Below are 22722 nucleotides of genomic sequence, written 5' to 3' on the forward strand. Positions count from 1 at the left end.
GCAGAGTCGTGACAAGGACAAGAGAAATGCCTGCCTCAGAGCAAGGTGGACGGAAAGAACCGATGACCAAAAAGTTCTTCGACCCCTACTTGTGTACTGTGGCATGGTACACACTCACCCCCCCCCACAATTTTAAAAGATTATACACTGTCTTTAAAAAAAGAAAAAAGCATCCCCAACCCCAATGCTGGAAAGAACATGGCATTCATAGTTCATATAGTCTCTGAGCTTGACAAACCTGTGTAATGTGCTTTGCAGTCAGTAAAGAAAAACACAAGCAGAACTGAGTATATACAACAACATAAAAACGATCATGTTTTAGTGTTGGTAGGTTTTAATAAAATTTTAATAATATTGGCAAAGAGCCAAATTACAAAAAGGCCCCGTAACACAAGAGTAAAAAACATAACCAAAAAAAATCTCCGGGACAAAATAAAGACCCACAAAAAAAATAAGAGTTCCCTAAAAGAAACCATTTCAGTCAAGGGCACTGAGCATGTTTAACAGAAGTTAGATGAAATTAAAAACAAAGCACACAGCGGAACATTCCCCAACCACACGGATGAAGGAGACGCTGCCTGTGTGGCTGAAGACACAAACAGGGCACAATCCCCAGCGGGTCGGAATGGACGACCGCCAGGTAAACACACACTTCTCTTACAGGACAGGAATTAACGTACCCTCCGGTTGTAGGGTGCCCTTGGAAATGAACCATGTTGGCACCTGGAGGAGCGATGTTCCCACACAGCAGGGATGGGGGGGGGATGCCCCACACCACTGAGTCATACAACTCCAGCTGTCACCAACAGAGCCTGGTCTAGGGGGAGTGATAGGCAGCCTCCTCGGGGAGCCACTCGTCACTCGGATCAATTTAACAGTGCTACATGACCAACAAACCAGGGATGAAAAGCTGGAGCCACAGGGGTCGCTAACCTCCAGAGGGACGGCATGCCACGGCTGTGCGTGTGACGGGAAAGCAAGAACTGATCATCTGCCAGGACACAGGCCGTCCTCACCTTCCCTGGGTAGGTGGGTGACAGCTCCCCTCAACTCCGCAGCAGAAAATTTCCTGCTACGGTCACACTGGGTCCTGCTTGTTTCTCCAAGGATGTGGCAGGGTATGCTTTCATCTGGGCCAGATGTTGACATCACCATGAGTCTGCTCACTCTTGCTAAACACAAGCAAGCATTTGTGTGTCCTGGCCCATGGAGCACCGAGGAGCGGCTGCTGGAACCTGGGGAATGACAAAAGCAGACACTCTGCCCTGACCCTCATCCCAGCCACACTGGCAGTGGATGGGGAAGGACTTCGCTCCAGCCCCGGGGGTAGGCCCTTAGTTTCTTTTTCAAACTAAATCCACAGCTTAAACAGACGTGGATCCAGGTGACAGTAGGGAAAGTGAGGAAGATTCAAGGGTTCATATTATTTAGACGTCTACATGTGCTACGCTGGCTATTAAAAAGTTATGTGCAACTTCGAGATGAAAGGCACCGGCGGCTTCTTAGAGGAGACGAGCCGCCTTCTGGGGGACTTAACGAGGCGGAACTGACTGAGGCTTCTGGCTCGGTCGGCTATTAATTGAATCAAAGTCAATGACAATCTTGCTGTACTTCGGTGTGAATTTCCTAAACGTGAAAAACAAAATATGTAAAGGAGTTATCCAATGAGTAGTTAAAGTAATTTGTTGATTTCAGCTTCAACAGTATTTCCAGTGTAGAGAGAAGAACTATCCCGGGATCCACTTGCTAGTTTATCTCTATAGGAGCCAATTATAGTGCCCCATACTGAGAAGAACACGGGGCAGGCAAGACTAAGACAAGAACGAGGCATGGGGCGGCTCGGCTTGTGTGTTCTTCAACTATCTGAGTTCATGAATTATCCGGGAGTCAAAGGATTTCCAACAAGTTAGCAGCACAACATGATATCCGATTACAGTTTCCCCGTCAAATGTATTTCATTTTCTAGGAAATCTCTGCAGCCAACTAGAGGCGCTCCAAAGCAAGCACAGTACACTTCCTCTTGCATCTGATATATACAGAAAGACAGCTCACTGAAGTAGGGGGAGATTTTCTACATCAAGCTCCACAGAAGCAAATAATAAGTCTTCTACATTTTCATATTCAACACGTCTACCATAACTGAAGATACTTGGAGGCTTTTTAAAAGAAACAAATACATGTACGCAGTGTTCCTCCATGGTCTCCGCTTCAGTTCTTGCCTCCAGGTTGACTTTACTTCCTGCCCCAGCTTTCAGGATGCTAGACTATATTGAACCCATAAACCAAACAAAGCCTTTACTCCCCAAGTTAGCTTCAGTCAGTGGTTAATCAAAGCAACAGAAAGCAAACTAGGGTACATAAGGTACCATAATTCAAGACATGCATCATGCAAAAAATCGAATCTCCAACTGGGCATGGTGGGCGGTGTCACTTGGGGAAACTGAGGCAGGAGGCCGCCTGGGTTACAATAGCAAGCTCAGGGACAGGGCCTACTCATAAAGAGGCCCGGTCTCAGAAAACAAATAAAATATTGCACATCTCTAAGAATGTCATGGGGCATTCTTAGATGCAGGTCGCCCATCATACGGGTCTTATCCCCGCTGGCCAGAGACATGGTGACGCTTTGTAGAACTCCCCATTCTAGCAACCACTTCCTGCTGCTCATAAGAGACGGCAAAACGTACAAGGAAAACATAATCCCCCCTCTGCAAAGATGATCACAGCAATCGGAAGGGCTTCTGCTCTTAATTCAAAACACTGCTCAGAGAAGAATTCCTAGTGTCTCACCCTGGCAGGCAGCTTTCATCGTAAACTATCTCCACTAGAGCCCTTACATATGCAAAATTTATAAAGGCTTGGCAGGACTAGCACAAAAGTTGTGAATTTTTAAATTTCTTGCCACTTGCGTAATTAGTCTAAGCCTTAGCAAGTCACTAATATTAAAATACAACCACTAAACAGGACATCTCCAGATATTTTTCTCATTACTCCATACCTACAATAATCTTTAGAGGCACATGCCGCCACATTTCCAAACACACTGGCACGCGTGAAGACTTCAGGGCGGGCCACATGCATTTCTACCCAGTCCCCAACCTACCTGAACGTCACCCCAGCCAGTTTAAACATGAGCCGAGCGGCCGTTGTCTCTTCGCTGTCGTGGTATTTATCCGACATGAAAATAACTTCCTTTATTCCTGAAAAAAATAACAGTGGAAGATAAGCCAGGACACAAAATGCGAAAGACAGGCAAAAGAGACAGAACCCGCGCCTATGATTAATTACCTTTTCCAAGGGAGCTTGCAGACAATGTCCAGTTACTGAACCACTCCCCTGCGGCCTCCCAGGGCCACAGAGGGGACTGCATTTAATCTGCCTTCCAGGCTTTATGGATTTTGTTTTTAAGTATACAAATGCAAAGTGAAAACGTGTCAAGCCTTCATCCAATTAACAAATCTTCTTCACGACAGGTAAGCAACTATTCTTTGTTCACCAAACATCTACCCAACTCAGGAGGCTAAGGTGGGTAACTGGAGGGTGCTGGGCAATCCAGAGGTCAACGACATTAGGCCTCCAAGAAAGGCTCTGCCATCACTGTGGAGGGCAGATCTGCTTGATGATGTCCCCGGGTAGCATGAGCCTCTGCCAGGACCCCGAAGCATCTTCTCCTGAGGGCAGCTCTGCACTCCCTTCAGAAGGGATGACTCCACGCAGCGCTCTATGCACGCATCGGATGCAAATCTCTTTGCCTACGACCGGCTAAGGAAGCACCCCAAAATGACAGGTTCATGGCGGCAGCTTCATGGGCACCCATGCTGCCCCTGAATGGTGGCTGTGGTCTGCTTTCAGCCGGCTTCCTTTCTGACACCCCAGGGGCTCATGGTGAACACACACATCCTTTTAACCCACCCATCTGGCTAAACATGTTAAGTCTTTAAGTCTCCAACTGAGAGCTTTATGGAGATAAAGGGTAGCTCACTCTTAGATGTGACGGTTCAAATACAGGCCCAATATACAGAATACAACGTGGTAGGTTTATGGCAGATGTTACACAAGAGGAAAGCTCAGGATAACATTTGAGTCTCATGATATTCATCTGCAAAGGTATACTTAGAGTCTCAAATATCTACCATGTATTAGGTACAAATTAAAATTTGATATAGAGACTCCCAGCTGACCTTGTTCCTGACAGAAGTTCATTTCCCTCCCTCCCCCCTAATCTATGCACAATGTGTCAGAGCACGGTAAACTGACAGTAATTACATGCAATGCCTGTGCTGTTTTCTGGCAGCTTGCCGTTTAAGAAGTTGCAAACTAAATTAAAAACATGCTAAGAATCACAGAGGATGCAATTAGCCCTAGAATACCTGGCAGCTCTCAAAAACAAAACACGGGAAACACCCTGCAAAGTTGATAGTGCAATTAATTTAGATCTAAACAATAACCGCGTTAAGATCAAACACGCCCGCACGGAGCTGCTGAGGAGCAGGCTCCAATGCAAATGTGACAAATGGGAAGGCCTGGTTCCTACCTGCCTGGATGATGAGCTTGGCGCATTCGTTACATGGGAACAAGGCGACGTAGATACTACAGCCCTTCACGTCCGCAGAGTTCTTGTTCATGATGGCGTTCAGCTCGGCATGGCACACTGAGAAAGGGAAGGAGAGGGGCTTAGGCTGCAGCTCATGAAAGGTCATTCTGTCTCCACTTCAGAAACAGCACAGAATAAGAATAAATTGATTAGAAACAGCAATACCGGGACCACCAAAGTAAGGGCCCCGTGGTCTGTCCGGGTGGTGATTAGCAGGGGAGGAAGCTGTTCCGGCAGCTGCACCTAGAGCACCAGGAGGGGCTGAGGTCAAGTACCTCCACCCACCCTAAGTGGAGCAATACCTCACTGCTCCACGAGACCCTGGGGTATGGAATTGCCCACATAAAACGGCTCATTTGTGTGTTGATCTGCACACACAGGGGTATTCAGCACAGCTATTAAGAGGGCAGGGGGGCATAAGAACACAAGAGCAAGAAGTGAAGCCAAGAATTTCTATTCTGAGTCCCCTCATCATGTTCAGCCCACAGGGGGAATAAAAGAAAAAGAAAAGAGAAAGAAAGCCAATAGACAACCAGCTCTTTATCTATTTTAAAAACACCCTCATCCACCTTAGAGCAATGAGCAGTCAAGCCCTCTACACACAGATCCACCCACCAATGATTCCAAAGGATCACAGAGGCATCCTTGCCCGAGTTCAAGGTCAAAAGAAGCACCCTCCTTTCTCTCAATACTCCCAAAGCTGATACAGTTCCCTGTTCTGTTAGGCTAGCTGTTGCTACCCCCTCATCGCAGGGGCGAAATAAAGAAAACTCCAGCAAAGAAATAGCTTTGAATCCCTCCACTGCCCATCAGGTTTTCTGCCCGGCCATTGGGTAGCATCACTGAAGGTTTTGGGTGTGCGCTCTACAACAACCTTGGCACGCTCCTTAGGACAATTACTCAAACATTTACCCAGGGGGAGTGTCCAAATTAGTAAGTGTTCCAAACTGGAGAGCGATGGTCTAGCCTTGGGAACTTTGAAGAGAATCCCCCAGATGATTCAAATGTGCAAACAACTTTGGGAAGCCCTGCTCTACAGGATTCTCTGAGATCCCTAACATATTACTATGCACACAATACTAAAACAAGCACCCGCAGAGTGCAGAGTTCAAACCACATGTAACTCCTAGAAAACCAATGTGGGTCCCTTCAAAGATCTCCTCTACCTGCCCCAGCTTCCCCATGCAACTTCCACCCATTGAGGCTGTCGGTGAATGGTGGCCTAGGCTCACGACCCTGGGCATCAATCACTACTTGCTCAGATAGTCAGGCACATTTATTGAGAATCTATTCGGGGTCAGAAGGATGAAGGACCAGTCTCCTGGCAGTGTTTTACCGGGAAGCTAAGCGAGAGCTCTCTCAGGAAATGTCTGGGCATACTAACATCCTCAAACTAGGAACTGATTCCATGGAGGAGGAATTCTCAGCCATGAGTGAAAAAGGGAATGTTCTCTGGCAACTAAAGAAATAATGATTCACCAAATCACAGACCAGCAGAGAGCAATGGCTGGCCAGAGGGGCTTGAGTCCTGTTCCCCAAGTATCACGGCCGGATAAACTCTAAGGCCATGGGAAGACAGAAGAGAGCTCAGAAAGGGTTGGAGTGGCCACATGGCCAGTGGACTTAGGTATCCATGGCCCCTTCTCCCCTAGTGACCAAGACGACAGGATAGATGCATTAACACTGCTCAGTGTTAAAAACAATTAGATATAATTGTTTCCTTTATGCCCCCCCCCCTTGGGGACAGAGCTCAGCCTTCTAAGTTCTTTGTAGTTTCCCCCAGAGTCTAATGCCATGCCAGGAATATAATGGTGTTAAGTATTTATTGGATAAATAAAGAAGGAAATGCAATTCCCAATTATTAATGGTGACATTGGGAAACAGCAAAAAAAAAAAAAATCTCTTCTATTCAGATATCAAAAATGGGCTTTCCCATCTAGGAAGTGTTCTGGGAATGGTGCCGGAGTTAGCATTCAATGTTATTCCTTTTGTTCTCTGGTCCCTTTAAGGGGCAAGCCACACCCACTCCCAGTGACTTCTGACCTCTCCTCACCATCTTGGCCTCTTTCTGTTCCCTCTCTTGGTGTGTGCACATGTGTTTTCTGTCTTCTCTCTCTCCCTCTCCCTTTCTTTCTCTGTCCCCCTCCCCTTTTCCTCCATAACCCCCTGAATAAATATTTTAATCTCATTTTACATGTCCATGTCTCTGTCTCCTGCCTGCCTGCCCACAGCCAGCCTGCCCAGGATGCGCTCCCGCCTGCTCTGACATGGCCCCTGGGGACCTTGCAGGGACCCACAGCTGTCTCTGCCGGACTAGCGGTTGCTCTGCAAGCCTGCCAGGGCACACGTTCATCTTTTAAGGAATATTATTCAGAACTTCCAAGACTCTGATCTGCTATTACACAGTATTATGGTATCCTCCCCTGTAAGAATTATCAAGTGATGACAACTATCTTTTGTCTAACTCTCCTGAGGCTGTCCGGAACAAAGTTTATCATTAGAAGTTGAAGCTCATTCGTGAAAATCACCCTAAGAAACAGAGCACCCTGGGGACCCTCTGCCATGGCAGGAAACGGGCAGCTTACAGAAATAAGACACAGGATTCTAAGGAGACGTCCTGTATCTTCTCGAAAGTCACAGGATGAAAAGTGTGAAGTTGCTTATTAAGAGAAGATGAGGCTGTCTGGGTAAGGTGGACGACTGTCGGAACACAGGCCAGCTCCCAACCCACAAGCTTGCACCTTCAAAGTCCAATGCCTAGGTGACAACCAAAAGGGAAACCGTGGGCTCTGAGGAGAGGGATGACAGACCCTACTCTAACTGTTCTTGTTAGTCCTGCACCCCTCCTTTTAACTTTAGAAACCACGACAGAAACCATGACATACTATTCCCCAGAACCCCTTCCTACCAAGGCCTATCTGACTAATACTAAAGGGGTCCAGAGACTCCCCAGCCTGGACCTGCACATCTCACTCCCACCTTGGAACTTCCCACACTCCCTCCGTTCAGGGCCTCATTCAGGCCTTATGTCTTTCCAGCCTAACACAGGCAGGGGTCTCCACAGCCTCTGTATTACGGCTTCATCCATCTGTGAAGAGCCCCTCGGTTGGGTCTCAGGCCTAGAGCCCCACACTGTCCTTAAGGAGGGATAACAGACCAACTTGATAACCGTCCACTCACTCAATCTGCTTAGTGTGCGCCGGAGCAGAATGCTTGGGGCCTAATTCTCAGCTACCTACATGCATTGAAAGCCGGTGATCCCTAAAGATGCTTCAAGCCAGAAAGCTCGCTTCACACCCACATGCCCAACCCGTCTTGTCCTAGTGCTGGATAGGAAGGCCACAAGTCCAAGTATCTCTCTCTCCCCACAGCTTGGAAATGTTCCCTAGGAAACGGAATGGAGATTGGCTTCCAACAGGAACAGCTCCGGTGCTCAACACCCAGCTTGCCCAGCGTTAGAAGGCCTGTGAGCTTTCAATAAGGTGAGTGATGCTTGCACCATTAATACCAGCCCTGGGAAAGTTTATTACAAATTAAAAATGATAAAATAAAATAATAAGGTAAAAGCAGGCTGGGAAACAGTTCAGTTGATAAAGTGAGGTTGTGAGCTCAGCTCCCCAGTATTCACATAAGGTTGGGCACAGTGGTGCACGTCTGCAATCCCAAGGACAGAGACACAGGAGGCAAGCGGATCTCTAGAAGCCCTCTGGCCAGCTAGCCTGGTCTATGGGGCTGAGGTCCAAGTCAATGGGGCTGAAGTCAATGAGGTGGAAAATATCTTCAGATGGATACCCAAGGCTGTCCCCAGACGTCACACATAAGCCATAACCACCCACACTTGTGTGCATACACACACCCAGACACACCCCACATACAGACACTCCCCAGAGATAATAATAATAATAATAGTAATAATAAATAAAAGCAATTTTTAAAATATGAAGTACAGCGCCTTCTGACTTTTTGCTAACATCCTGGTTCGTTCCTCCATTCCCCAGGGCAGGCTCTCACTAACAAAACAGGGGCCCCTTTCTCGGCCAAACACAAGGCTGCAGCCCTCACTCCCGGAGCTGTGTGCCGGCTTCCCTTTCTCGGCCTCCTTCTCCTTCAACCCGTACACAGTCCTCATTCATTCAGCAGAGGTCAGATGCTCGGCGCTTTTAACTTCCTTCTAAAGAAGAAATCATTTCAACAACTGCTAGTCTAATTTTAAAAATAACTGTCTCATTGTAATGCAGATAGAACCTCGAGTTTTCTTCTATCCAATTGGGGGGGGGGGTTAGGGCATATTAATTATACAGAACAATAGGTTTCACTGTGCCCTTGTCATACATGCATAGAACATTCGTTAGTCATAACCACTCCCCGCATTAACACCCCGCCCTCCACACACGGCCTTTCCCTCCTCTCTCTTTTCTTCTCCCTGATCTGAGTCTTGGCCTCTAACACCCTTATTTCTCTCTCATGCCCCTGTCGTGTGTGTGTGTGTGTGTGTGTGTCTGTCTGTCTGTCTGTCTGTCTGTCTGTCTGTCTGCGGTATTTTGTTTCTTGATGCACTGTCTTGCTATAGCCCTGCTCTGTGTGTGTGTGTGTGTGTGTGTGTGTGTCTGTCTGTCTGTCTGTCTGTCTCTCCGTGGTATTTTGTTTCTTGAGGCACCGTCTTGCTACAGTCCTAACTGGACCGGCACTCACCGTGCAGCTTGAGCTGGTCTTGAACTCAAGGCAATCCTTTCTTCAGCCTGAGTTCTGGGATTACAGAAACATACAACCAAACCCAGGAAGCCACAAAATCATTTAAATAAATTTATTATCAGGTGCTGCTTGCTTGCCTGGTGGTACAAGACTCCTTAAAACCTGAAGCAAAGCCCACAGCATGCCTGCGTCTCCAAACCAACCATGATTGCTTCTGTCTGGCAGTTCTTGTATGAGATTTTTATACTCACACAAGGCCAGGACAAAGAACTTAAGATGCACAATGCTTAACAAGTATTCATAAGGCAGTCCACAGTGTCAAAAAAAAAGATGAATTTTCACATTATTAACTAGAAATCCATATCTACAGCTAAGAAAAGACTCAAGCCCCCAAATAACGCAGATCTCTGAAGAACACAGAGAGTGACATGAACCCTTTAATTACCCCAACATCATATAACCAGGAAAGAACAAGTGCTGAAAACACCAGATCAAAGCACAGAAAGCGTGGCGACCAGAATCAAGCCCGTTTCAGGTGATTATGAGACAATTCATACACTTTGGTCTTTCTTTCTTTTTTCTATTACTGTCAGAACTGCATTAACCTTGGCCCACTGAGAAGAGACTGTATAATTAGAAAACTGTATTTTTCAAATTCGCTCTCACTGGGGCTTGATTAATCCTCACTGTCTCATGGAGGCAGTTCTCTGGAAGTTTGACAAATTAACAGGATGTACTCCATCCTTGTTAGATTTAAGAGATTCAACATTTTATAGATTTGACGTCCATCGTATTCGATGTAAGACTAATATAACATCTATTTTAGACACCAGGACTGTTACAGCTACTCAAGTAGAAAAGAAAATAGGAAAAATAAAACATGTTTAGATGATACTAAACAAATTCTAAGTGCTACACACATAACCTGGCAGTCAGTCAGTCTGTCTGTCTGTCTGTCTGTCTCTCTCTCTCTCACACACACACACACACACACACCACAATCTTAGTCTCCTCCTGAGACACGATGAGAAACACAGGAGCCCCATTTCTCTTTTCTTGGACTTCACCCTGCAATTAGGGACTGACATATAAACGGGGTACCCCACTTGAAGGCTGATTTATACACATTATTAACAGGCTGCCCCACCTCTGTGCTGACAACCAAACTCTTTGCCATTATTCTCCAAATTAGAATCTAAGTGAGTTTACTCGCTGGGTGCCCGAGTGTCAGAGTCCCTAAGTTGGGGCACATCTCCAGGAGCACGGCTATGCCCACCTCTGCCCTCACTAATGCGCGATGCCTGAAGGGAACGGGCACCAAGAGGAAGCGCGCACGCTTCTCAGCGATCCATTTAAGGAACGGCTTCGGCGTCTAGAACTAAAATGGAGTTTCGACTCCTTATTTCTTAATTATTGAAAGATGCCCTGACAAGGCCTCATATGTCACTGCCAGACTTTCACATACCTCTCCTTCCAGTCAATAATTAACCACAGCCTCCACTACCCAAAACTCCACCCAACCCTAGAGGCTCACTTTTTATGGCTACCCCCACACCTGAAACCGAGGGTTCCAGAATGTGCTCCCAAACAATGTCACACCTGTGTCGCAGCAGGTATGAGTGCTCACAGACCACCAGGGACACCAGGAACGTTAACCACACAGGGCTGTTTCCTCGAGAGGAAATGAGTATCTGTTTCCACCCAGAAGGCTGGGAGTGGGTGCTGTTAGTGACCAGGTGACCTTTGCTATCTGTAAATCAGGGCCCCCCACCACCACCTCACCAAGAACATTTATCCCAGATTCTTCTGCCCCAAACTTTTACCTTTAGCTTTGTTTCTCAGTCAGAAGAACCCGCCCTTGAGGGAAGTGTCGCAGGTACCTCAGAGCCTGCTGACCTCCCCGCTATCTCACTCAGAAACCACACTAGATCCTCGGCCCTTGTGTTTTTGTTGTTGTTGTTGCTTGTTTTGATTTAGGAGCCAGGTTTCTCTGGAGTCTGTCCTGGAACTCGCTCTATAGACCAGGCTGGCCTCGAACTCAGAGATCCTCCTGCTTTGGCCTCCAAGTGCAGGGATTGAAGGCGCACGCCGCCGCCACTGCACAACATGTCACGCGTATTTTGCAAAGAGTTTGGATGAAGTCAAGCCTTCGTCCTCCTAGCGCACTGGGAGTTGTATAACAACAGGAAACTTCTTCCCCAAACTGTACTGTTTAAATATGCTAACAATAAAATGCCTGCTGCCACTCTCCACAGTGAGCGGCGGCTCTCAACCTCCCTAGCGCTGTGACCCTTTAATACAGTTCCTGATGTGGCGGTGACCCCAAACCATAAAACTATTTTCATTGCTACTTCACAAATGCAATTTCCTACTCTTATGAATCATAACGTAGATATCTGTGTTTTCCAATGGTCCTGGCTGACCCCTGTGAAAGAGTAGTTGACTCTCTAAAGGGGTCGTGACCCACAGGATGCGAACCACTGCTCTAGAAGTGTTTGACCCAGGGTCAGCCAAATCCTGCTTTTTATACTTTAAAAAATGATAGCGTGCCCCAGGCGGCAGCTGTAGGCAGGCAGCGGACTCTAGTCCCAAGGCAGAGACGACTGTGGGGGCCGTGTGAGCAGCCGGCGAGCTCACAGAGCAGGCGGGCAGGAGACAGAGACTGGATAGACACCACATGTAGAGTGAGAATGAAATATTTATTCAGGTGGTTATGAAGGGGAAGGGGAAAAGGAGGGCAGGGGAAGGGAGAGAGGGAAAGAGATAGAGAGAGAGACAGAGAAAGAGAGAGAGAGAGAGGGAAATGGGGAGATGCACACAACCCCAAGAGGAGAACAGTAAGAGTGAGTCTAAGATGGTGGGGCAGGGGTGGGGGTGGGGTCGCCGAGAGTGGGCGTGGCTTGCCCCTTAACAGGCCAAAAGAATAACACTGTTAACCTGAGTTTCAGTTTTACCTCACCTGGATCACTTCTCTGCTGGCTGTGACACTTGAAGGGATCCCCCACCCCCCAACACCTGTACCCAGTCTTCTCCTATAGCAAGGTTAATAACTGTGAAGTAGCAGGCCGATTAGTTATCAGAGTTTTCCAAATATCTGAAGCCCAAGTCTCTCCGAATGACACCCTTCTGCCTTTCTCTGTGCACACTTACAGGAAGAGCACCCGGGAACCTGGAGGAGAAAGCCTTGCAATAGAAAAGAAAGAATTATGCTAATGACTTTGTTACGGCCAGTCAGAAGTCAGAGAAAGGATGGCTCAACCCTAGGAGATCCCTGCCATGGTGAGGATTTCTGGGAGATGGTCACCAGGGGCTTCCCTGATGTCAGAGGTGACAAAGGGTAGCATTTTTGCCTGGCCAGCCAATGTGTCCATGCTAATGCTGTTCCCTTCTCCTAGCCCCACATTTAGCCGGTGACCTTCCTCCTCGGAAGATCGCGGACTAGAACCTCACAGCCTTCAAGCATCAAGGACACACACAATTTCGCATGAGACATGATAGTATAGTTTGTATGTGGAAATAAAAACAGGAAACTAAGATAATTCAGAGAAAGCCGCCCCCGGCTGGACAGACATCTATTAACTTTCTACTTCCGCCCTGTACCCAGAGAGGTCTCTGCTAGAAAATGATGGTGGAAAGTTCACCAGGTTTAAAAATGAAGGCACAACTGGGCAGTTTGGTCTCTTACTTAGGCTTCTAACAGTGAGAGCAGGACCTCTCCCTGGCTCTTAGCTGGCTTTTGGTAAGGGGAGGAGCTTGGTTCTGCCTTAACTTGATGTGCCATGCTTTGGGCAAGCCCATGGAAGGCCTGTCCCTTTCTGAATGGAGATGAAGGAAGAGTGAATGGGGAGAGGGGGGTAGATGGGAAAGGGGAGGTGATGTGAGGAGAGGGGAGGGGGGAAACTGGCTGGTATGTAAAATAAATGAAAAAAAGTTATTTAAATAAAATGAAAAACAAAAAGACACAAGCTCCTAGCTCAAAAGCTGCCAAGTCCCCCAAGTTCCGAGCAAGGCTGGAACTGGTATAGCATCCACGAACTGCCCACGCCCCGCTGGCTGTTGCAGTGACTTCCTGGGGCCACTCATGGAAAAGCATACCCCGCTTCTCAGAGCTGCTGCTAGCTCTGCCTTTCCCCTCTATCTCCCCCTTACGGTGCCCACATGGCTGTCCATCACCCACCAACTCCTCAGGTCAGGACTCTGATGGACTTCGGTATGTCTGAGTTTCAGCCTCCTGACCAGGGAGAGAAAAAAATCCCCCCACCCTCAGGAACCCTACAGAGTTCAGAATCCAATAAGGGCACAATGCACAAGATCCTTCTGTAATGGAAGCTTGTGTCGCTTCCTCCCCTCTAGGGTGGACCTGGAGTAAGCAGGTGGCCCTGGAGGCACGCTGCAGCTGGACCACAGGAGTACATGGTTTTTTTCTCTCCTCCGCAGTTCTGTTCCCCTCCCATCCTCTACCCCCTTCCTCTGCCTCTCAATAGAGCTGCTGGTAACAACTCAAGGCACCCAGGGGAGCCACTTAGCCCCAATGGTAGTGCTTAGGGCTAAAGACATTTCTGACTGTGGTGTTTCCATTATTGATAATAAAGCCCCCAGAACTCTAATTACATTGCTTCCCTATGTGCTAAGGGCACACAATCAGGTCAGGAGGGGGAGGATGTAGAAATAACTGCATTTCATCCATGGCTAAGCCGGGCCAACACCCTACCTACGGCTCACATGAAACACACGTGCAAGGGCTGAAAGGCACTAAAGAGGTACCGGGAGCAACAAAGCGCCAACCACCCTGACTGTCTGTCATGTAAATACACACAGCCGGGCTTCAAAACTGGCCTGGTGGGTCCCCAGCTTTTAAAGGTTAAACTGGGAGTGAACCGGGCACTGGAACAAAAGTCGGGATCCATGCTCTGGCAACTCTGATTCCGTCTCAGCCTGAGAGATGGGTGGGATGAGCTCACCAGCTCGGGATTGTCCAAGCCATGCAGGTCCTGAAACCCCTGCATTCCTAGGCCGGCCTTCCAGGAGCGGCTCCCGGCCTGGCATCCTTCTCCCAATCCTTCCAGCTCTTTCGGCTCCGCCCCCTGGGCTCATCAGAACCACTGCATCTCACACTCCAGAACTTCTGGGGCTGCTGTCGCCTGGCCCCCTCTGCCCTAGTTGTGCCCTCTTCCTCTCACTAAACAGGACCCTTGGGAGCCTTCCCTGGCCCCGTCCTGAAACGCCTTGCCTCTTTTTCCCTTTTCTTGGTTTGTCTTACTCTCCTGGATGATTTTTTATCAACAAATGCCTGCCACGACACAAAAATCAAGAAATTAAAAATACGATCTCCCGTCTCAAGACTACACGACCCTGACCCAGTCCTACACTGTCCTATATTACTGGGCTCTGTTAGAATTGCATGCTTCAAAACCCTACCGACATAACAGCCCGCATCCTTACCGTCCATCCTTCCTTCAACTGGCTCCAATTAGACTCCAAAGCCTACCACTGTTGAAAGTGCTATTGGCAACACCAACACCCTGATAAACACAGACACAATCTATAGGGCTCTTGGAGGACCTGGGCAGAGTGCAAGGGCTTCATTCCCACCCCTGCCCCCTGCCCCTTTCCCAAAAAGCTCTATGGCCCTCCCTGCAGTCACACTGCTCTTAAGCAGGTCCTGCCTCTTACACCCAACCCCCAAGTGCTGGAGTTCTCATGGGTCAGAACCCCCCCCCCCCGACCCATGTCTTGGTACATACCCCCCTCTCACCCTCCCATGGAGACACTCAGAAAGTCAGACCCAGCGGGGGGGGGGGAGCAGCACCAACCTGGACCTCTTTCCCCTCCCCAGTGCACATACAGTTGTGTCGGGAGCTTACACAGCCACACACTCTCTTCATCTCCCCCACCCCTTGTTCTTCCTACTGCCAGCTCCCCTACAGCTTGGAACTGCTAGGGAGGAGCGATTCTTCCCCCTCCATCTTGGCGTCCACATCAACCCGTCTGCTCGATGCTCTCTCCAAGCGACCCACACTGTGGATTCACCTGCTCCTCCCTGCTCCAGCACCCTCAAGCCACCAAGCTCCCTCCCTCTTCTGCAGCTGCCTCACAGCTGGGCTCCCATTGCCACTCTGGTGCCAAGCACCCATTTCACACACACAAAACCCACCGTAGTCTATTTGCGCTGCTCTAACAAAGCGCTAAATTCTAAGCAACAGACACTTAACATCTGGCAGATCTGGATGCTGGGAAAGCAAAGATCAAGGCACGAGCAGACGTGGTATCTGGAAAGGGTTTCCTTCTTGGACTGCAGATAGAATCTTCTCCCTGAGTTCTCAAATAGCTAACTCGACTAGGCCTTGATGTCAGTGTGTGTGCCTACACGTATGTTCACATGTGTGGAAGCCCAAAGCCAACACTGGGATGTCGTCCATAATCACTCACGTAACTTAGTTTTTGAGACACAGCTTCCAACTCAACCTGGAATTTGTGGATCCGGCTGGAAAGCTCGCTGTGAAGCCCCAGGATGCTACAAGCTCCCTTATCTCTGTCCCTCAGCACCGGGGTGACAGATGTGCACCGCCACACCTGGCTTGATGTGGGTTCCAGGGTTTCAAAGTCAGGGCTTCGTGTTGTGTGGCAAACACTTCACCCCAGTTCCTCACTGAGCATCCTTTATTAAGGGTACTAACCCCAAGGCACTGCCGTCATGATCAACAACCCTTTAATACCCCCACTTTAGGGACAGCCTTCGACCTAAGAGTCGGGAGAGGCATACAGTCGCCCCAAAGCACAAAACAACAATCTCTTAAAGGGGTCCCTCCTGGGATGCCTCTCCCATCTCCCAATACCAACCTGCCTGTTTTCCCTGACCCACCTGACCCTTCAGATCTCTGAAAGGAGTAGTCCATTTCATTAACACTAACACCTACCACCTCCACAATTAACCTGCAGATGCTGTGAAAACAGATCAGAGTACATGCATCCTGTTCACCACTGGCAGAGTGCTGGGCATGTAATACACAGGTGTGTGTGTGTGTGTGTGTGTGTGTGCGTGTGTGTGTGTGTGTGAGAGAGAGAGAGAGAGAGAGAGAGAGAGAGAGAGAGAATTACAATATAAGATGCCCCGGTGTAACATGAGGGGCCGGCTTGTTGGGGTATCTGTCCTGCCCAGTACCCCACAACTGGCAAGCCCCAATAAAAATCACTCACAAGACTCCATAAGATTATAAACTGATTGGCCCCTTAGCTCAGTCTTCTTATTAACTAATTCTTACATCTTACGGTAACCCATAATTCTACTTTGTGTTAGCCATGTGGCTCAGTACCTTTTCCAGCTGTCAGCTCACATGTTGCTTCTTCAGTGATCTGGGCAGGAATGGCAGAGGGAGCTTCCTGCTTCCCAGAATATTCCTGTTCTCATTGCCCCGCCTCTACTTCCTGTCTGGTTGATCCACCTACACTTCCTGCCTGGCCAATCAGCGTTTTATTAAAATACATGATTGACAGAATACAGATAATTCTCCCACACCACCCCGGAGTGAGTAAGCAAACAGATACATGGGACAGCACACTCTACCACAACCAGGGCCCGATAACACATAGTTCTAAACCTGAAGCAACACGACTGGAGAGGACAACCTCTTCATTCGCTGACAAACTCAGGCTGGTAAAAGAATAGATGATCCACTAGCACTTATTTTAACCCTGAAAAGGGATAGCTCATTTGCAGAGAGGAAAAAAAAAACCCGCCAAAGAGTTCTGCTTCCTTTTATTCACCTAAACTCAAAATTAATGACATTTCAACAAAGCCTTTTAATTGCAGAATTTAAAAATTCATACTCGGTTATCGGATTCAATATTTTAAATTTACTATGGCATCTATCATTTGAAAGAAGCAAAGAGATAAAATCTGCACTTCTACTAAGGAGCCGGTGCCGGCCCTTCGGGTGGCGGGATGGCAGTGTGCTAGCCTTTGGGATCACCAAAGTCAGGGTTCAGCACGGGTGAGTGCCAGAGCCCAGCGTGCTTCTCTGCTCAAATGAAGATCGCTGGGGCTTGCATCACAGGAGGAAGCTCCTCCTGGCTGGTCTGAGATGTGCCTCTTTTCTCTACAGTTCTAAGCAGGTCTCCTGCAGGTCTCGCGTGGTCACACATTCTCTCTCGCTCACATACAGATCCTCTCCTCTATCGCCATTTCCCAACCTTTTTTCTTTTTTAAGATTTATTTACTCTCTCGCTCACATACAGATCCTCTCCTCTATCGCCATTTCCCAACCTTTTTTCTTTTTTAAGATTTATTTATTACGTATAGAGTGTTCTGCCCGCATGTATACCTGCAGACCAGAAGAAGGCACCAGATCTCATTACAGATGGCTGTGAGCCACCACGTGGCTACTGGGAATTGAACTCAGGACCTCTGAAAGAGCAGCCAGTGCTCTTAACCACTGGAGCCATATCTCCAGCCCCCCAAACCTTCTCTTAGTTAATGCCTTTTAATCTCTACATTTAGGGGCTAGCCTATGCTCCTTAGCTACTTCCCTCTATTTGTTAGTGAACACTGTCTCTAACTGGTTTCTATTTACCTTAGAGATGTGGCTCAATGACAATTTGCCCAGCATGCACGAAGCCTGAGTTCAACCCCGTCCCCATCGTCCCCCCTCCCCCCCCGCATCCCAACATGCACGAGGCACGGGTTCAGCCCCCCGCCCCCCCACATCCCTAAAACTAAAGCAAAAGGGAAGGGAGGTAGTGTACTCGTTTAACAGTGAAAGGTAACCTTGGTGTGTTGGAACTAAGGGACACCACAGACCATGTAACAGCCTCAGTTGGGAGGTTTATTGGGGCAGTGTGAGGTGGGGATGCAGAGGTGGCCTCAGTAAGAGCGGAAGGACTAGAGAGGGGAGAGAAGGGCTTGCTTTTTATAAGAGGCTATAGCCTAGGGCACAGGGTGAGCACTCCACTCAGTGGCTGCAGGAGTCACGGTGTCACACCTTGGCGGCTGTTGGTGACATGTCCGTCTAGGCCCCAAGGGTGAGGCCCCTGAGTGCCAACAGGTCTGAAGCTTGACTCTATCTATTAATTCATCCTTCCTTACATTATGATATTCTCCTTGCCCCTCACAAACAACATTCCCAGCCTGCAGCCTGGACCGGGAATGCCTTCAGAAGTAGGCAGACAGAGCCACACCAACCACACGCCACTGGCTGCATTATGAGTATTGTTTCCTTGTAATTGCAGAACTGGCAGAATTTTCAGCAATGAACTACTCCATAAAGAAATGGAGAGGTCGGGAAGGTGACATATCCCAGGGGAAAGCACCTGCCATGCAAGCCTGTCAACCTGAGTTTAACCCCAGAACCCACAGAAAACCGTCAAATAGATGCAAAAGGCCAGATGTAGCTTTATGGACATCTGTAATCCCACCATTCACATGGCAAGTGCTTTACGGTGGAGACGGGAGAATCATCCAGCAGCTCCCAAAAACATGCATGTGCACTCACAGAGATGCAGAGATGTGCACACACAAAGGCAGGCACACAGAGGCAACACAAGTGTTTTTAAGTTGACAGAGACTGAGACTGAGAAGTACATGCCAAGTCCTGAATCTAAAATATGAGAAGGGATGTGTGGCATTTAACCAACTCTCTTGAAAATACTAACTTTTCAGGAAACCTTTTATTTCAAGGTAGAGGATAAGACTCCCCCTTAGCACACTTCTGGTCATCAGCCTGAGAGCCACAACTGTCTCCAGCTTCTCTGAGGGGAGCAGGCTTCAAACATCGCTCTTTGTAATATGGGGATATATGGGTGCTTTGATGGCAAGGTCTAAGTGCCACAGACATTTTAGCTTTTCCGACATCTGCTCCTCGGGACAGGGATTATGCTACTGTCCATCCTTTCGAGATTTTCATACGAAATGATCACCGATGCTTTAACTACAACTAAGTCTGTGCCAATAAAAAATATGCACTTTATTTGACAGAAATTCTGAAGGCCTCTTATGAGGAATTGTACCTAAAGGTATTATAATTAATTAGTTTTATCTCAAGCTGGGTAATATAAATGGCAAGGAAAAGACCCCAACACACCTGACTTCACACACCATGGTGGCCTGCCTGTTGATTCATAAAAACAATGTACGTGATTTTCCTCCATCCCAAGGGCTCAAAGGTTCTCCTACAGCCAATAGGTTACCTGCCTAGAGCCAATAGGTTACTTGCACAAAAGTCCCCAGTCAGACCTGCTGTCAGGCTTCAACTCCCGGATGGCCAGGTAGGGGAGGAATGGTAGGACGCTACACACAACATGAAATTCTGCAGAAAGAGAGACAGCGAGTCATCAAATCCGCGGACTTGCCTAACAAAACCAGCGGGCATCCGGTTTCAACCGGAAGGACAAATTTGATCTTAATCACTACGGAGCTCTCACAAGTGGCAAGGAAGTCATGGCTTAAGGAGGATCAGTCTCCCAACTTCTTGATAAATTAGTGTCTCAAGACTAACCTTTTAGATGCCAAAGAAATATATCACCCACATGGCAGTCAGGAAAATGTCAGTGTGGGGGGGGGGGGTGAGGCGAACGGCTACGTAATCACTAAAGTGACATCTCTGCATGCTTAACAATATGCTAAACATGAAAAATAAAGATTAAATTTAAATGCAGAATTTAAAGAAGCATTGCCGCCCGCCGGCAAGAGTGGTGAAAGCTGCCATGTGGATCTGTCACCTTAATTAATTCCCGGTTTTTCAATATTTCATTCCCCGCACTGTTTTCCCTCTGTGCGAGCGCGCGCCTATACTCACGTCTGCCTGGGTACGTGTGCCTGTGCATACACGGAAGCCAGAGGAGGACACTGGGTGTCTTGCTATGTCGCTCTCTTGCTTTAATTCCCTTGAAATAAGGCATCTCATTACACCTGCAGCTAGGCTGGTGACTGGCAAGCCCCGTAACCTCTTGTCTGCATCCCTCCCGGCACGAGGGCTGCAGGGGTACGGAGCTACGCCTGCCTTTTTTTCTGTGGGTACCCGGCATTTGGATTCTGAGCCTCACGCTTATGCAGCAAGTGCCCTTACCCACTGTGCCATTCATTTCCCTGGCCTCCGCAGCACTGGTTTCTTTCCAGAGTATTCCTGTGGAAACGGGACCCGATTCTTACAGAAGTCTACAACTCCATTTCTGCCCAGGGCATTCAGAATAAAGGTGCCACCCACGCCTACGGACATCAGGACTGGGGTTCCTAACGGGACAACACGTGATGGGACCAGCATAGCAATCCCGCTTCCTGACGGACGAAGACACATACTCACACACCAAATCCTTCAAAAACGGTAAAGAGCAAGGCAGGGCATCATGGGATTGTAACATCCACTGTGTAAAAATTTCCTGACGCTTAACCAGGCAAAGAACTTGACTCTACGACAGCCATGACGTCTACAAACTGTATCCTCCAAACGTGGTACAAACCCCAAGGAACGAGCAATATCTGAATTACCAAGAGTATTTTCCCTCCATGTTATGAAACTGGTATTGTTGAGAAAAAGTGCTGCACTGTAATGAATTTCACAAGAATGTCAGCTGAACGCTTCATCGTGAGTTTAGCAACCTACCTCCCCCTCATAAAAATCAAAATCTTCCCGAGTCTTTTTATGCGGCAAATTAGATAAATTTGCTGCTTCCTGGTATTCTAATTGTTGCTCACCCGGGAAGTGCTCACTTGAACAAGGCTGCCTTCTTCCTGCCTCTGACTGGCACTGACATCATACTAATTTTTGGATTTTTCAGGGGTGGGGAAGGGAATGAATGGAAGAGTAGTTTCTTTAGCAGGGGGATTTTCATTTTCCATATTAAAATTTAATCATAATCAAACAGCTTCATGAAGTTTTGATCCTAAGGCTGGGAGAACAAAAACACCCTTTCATAATGCCTCTCTAGAGAGACAGCCCAGAAGGCTGCCTTTCTTTCTATTCTGCTACAAGCATTCTACGTTTCCCTTCTCCCCACCAAGTGTCAGTCAAGGCTGATGACTCCAAGCTCCCAGAATGAGTAACGGGGAGTTGAGCTGCATTACTATTGGTAAACTTGGATTTCCATGATTTTTTCAGGCTCCCCGGCTTAGTCACTTTGGGTTGCTATGACAAAATACCACATTTAATCCTTACTGTTCTGATGATGACGGGAAGCTGAAGACCAACAAGATGATGCCTGCCGGTGAGGGCCCTGGCCTGGGTGTATAAGCAACCATCTTCTTACGGGATGGAAAGCAAGCCCTCTCTGAGGTCCCTTTACGGATACATTGATGACAATACATGAGCGCTCAACCTTCAACGGCTAATCACCTCCAAATACCATCACTTTGGAATTGGGCTGCCAACTTATCCACAGCCCATGGCACGCCCCTGAAGACATGTTAATATACGTCATATGCAAGTGGCTGACAGTTTTACACTAGGCCAGGCCACCACTCCCCAGGGATTTGATCTCTGAGATGTAACTGCATCTAAGCTATAATACGCTCAAGTTAAAAAAAAAAAAAGAAAAAGAAGAAGAAACACCATCTTAAAGAAGCTGAATTCCACAGCAGGCACTGGAGTGCCGCCGCAGAAACAGCCTGGTCAAAGGCTCCCAGAACATCACAGGGTACCATCGCTGTTTCCGCTGTCCACCAGAACTAGATGATAAGAATGCTATGCTGAAGATACCACATGCTTTGGTTACAAAGAGAGAAAAATCACACTGGAACTGACCTAAAACCTTCCTCCCTGCTCGCTAGATTTCACCGTGCCAGGTTCTATGCAAGCCACTGAGGGAGAAAGGCCATCAGTGATATCAGCCAACAGTGAAGCCCTCACGCTAGAACACCAACCCTCCAGGCCAGATGGAGCACTGGTCAGACAGTGGTATGGGGTTATGGAGATCAGAATTCATGCCTGATACTGTCAGCCTGGACAGAGTTCTTGGTTAGAGAGGTGATGACCCTAGAGAGGCTCCTACAGCTACTGTCTTGCTAAATGGGCATGCTGTTAAACTATATTCTAAATATTTGTGTTTATACACGTAGATGAATGCCCTTAACCCTGGCCACAGAAATTTCTCCCCGCATCAGTCAGCAGTAATGCAGAGACTCGTAACTGATCAGAGTACGGAGAATATGCGACTATTGGGTCCTCAGCCCTAAACGGAACACCTATATCAACACACGCCCTCTCCAAGGCCCAGGAGCTATCTCAGAGGAGGAGACGGAAAGCGTGTCAGAAGATGGGGATGTGTGCTGTGAAGCGGGTCCTCGGGACACGCATGACTGCAGCGGTCGGGCACTCACTGCGGCTGTGGGTACCTGCACAGGACCAATCCAGTGAGATCAGTCAGCACGCCAACTGTACTCAGTGGGTTACCAGAAATAAGACACAAGAAGTAACAGAGGGAGGCAGACATTTTAGGGTGTTTAGAGGGAG

General features: G+C 48.0%; 1 protein-coding gene across 2 annotated transcripts in view; it reads right to left on the reverse strand.

The window, feature by feature from the left end:
• Positions 1-316: 316 nt before the first annotated feature.
• Dctd (dCMP deaminase) overlaps positions 317-22722 on the reverse strand; it is a 29352-nt gene continuing 6946 nt past the window's right edge. For both annotated transcript variants that reach the window (XM_048455793.3, XM_048455790.3), the window contains exons 4-6: positions 4532-4648; positions 3101-3197; positions 317-1626 (exon numbers count right to left, since the gene is read on the reverse strand). In XM_048455793.3, coding sequence (XP_048311750.1) covers positions 1533-1626; positions 3101-3197; positions 4532-4648 — 308 coding nt within the window. In that variant the 3' untranslated portion in view covers positions 317-1532. The remainder of the gene's footprint in view (positions 1627-3100; positions 3198-4531; positions 4649-22722) is intronic.

This window comes from Myodes glareolus, chromosome 23 (assembly GCF_982192425.1).
Source record: "Myodes glareolus chromosome 23, mMyoGla1.1, whole genome shotgun sequence".
NCBI classification, from domain to species: domain Eukaryota; kingdom Metazoa; phylum Chordata; class Mammalia; order Rodentia; family Cricetidae; genus Myodes; species Myodes glareolus.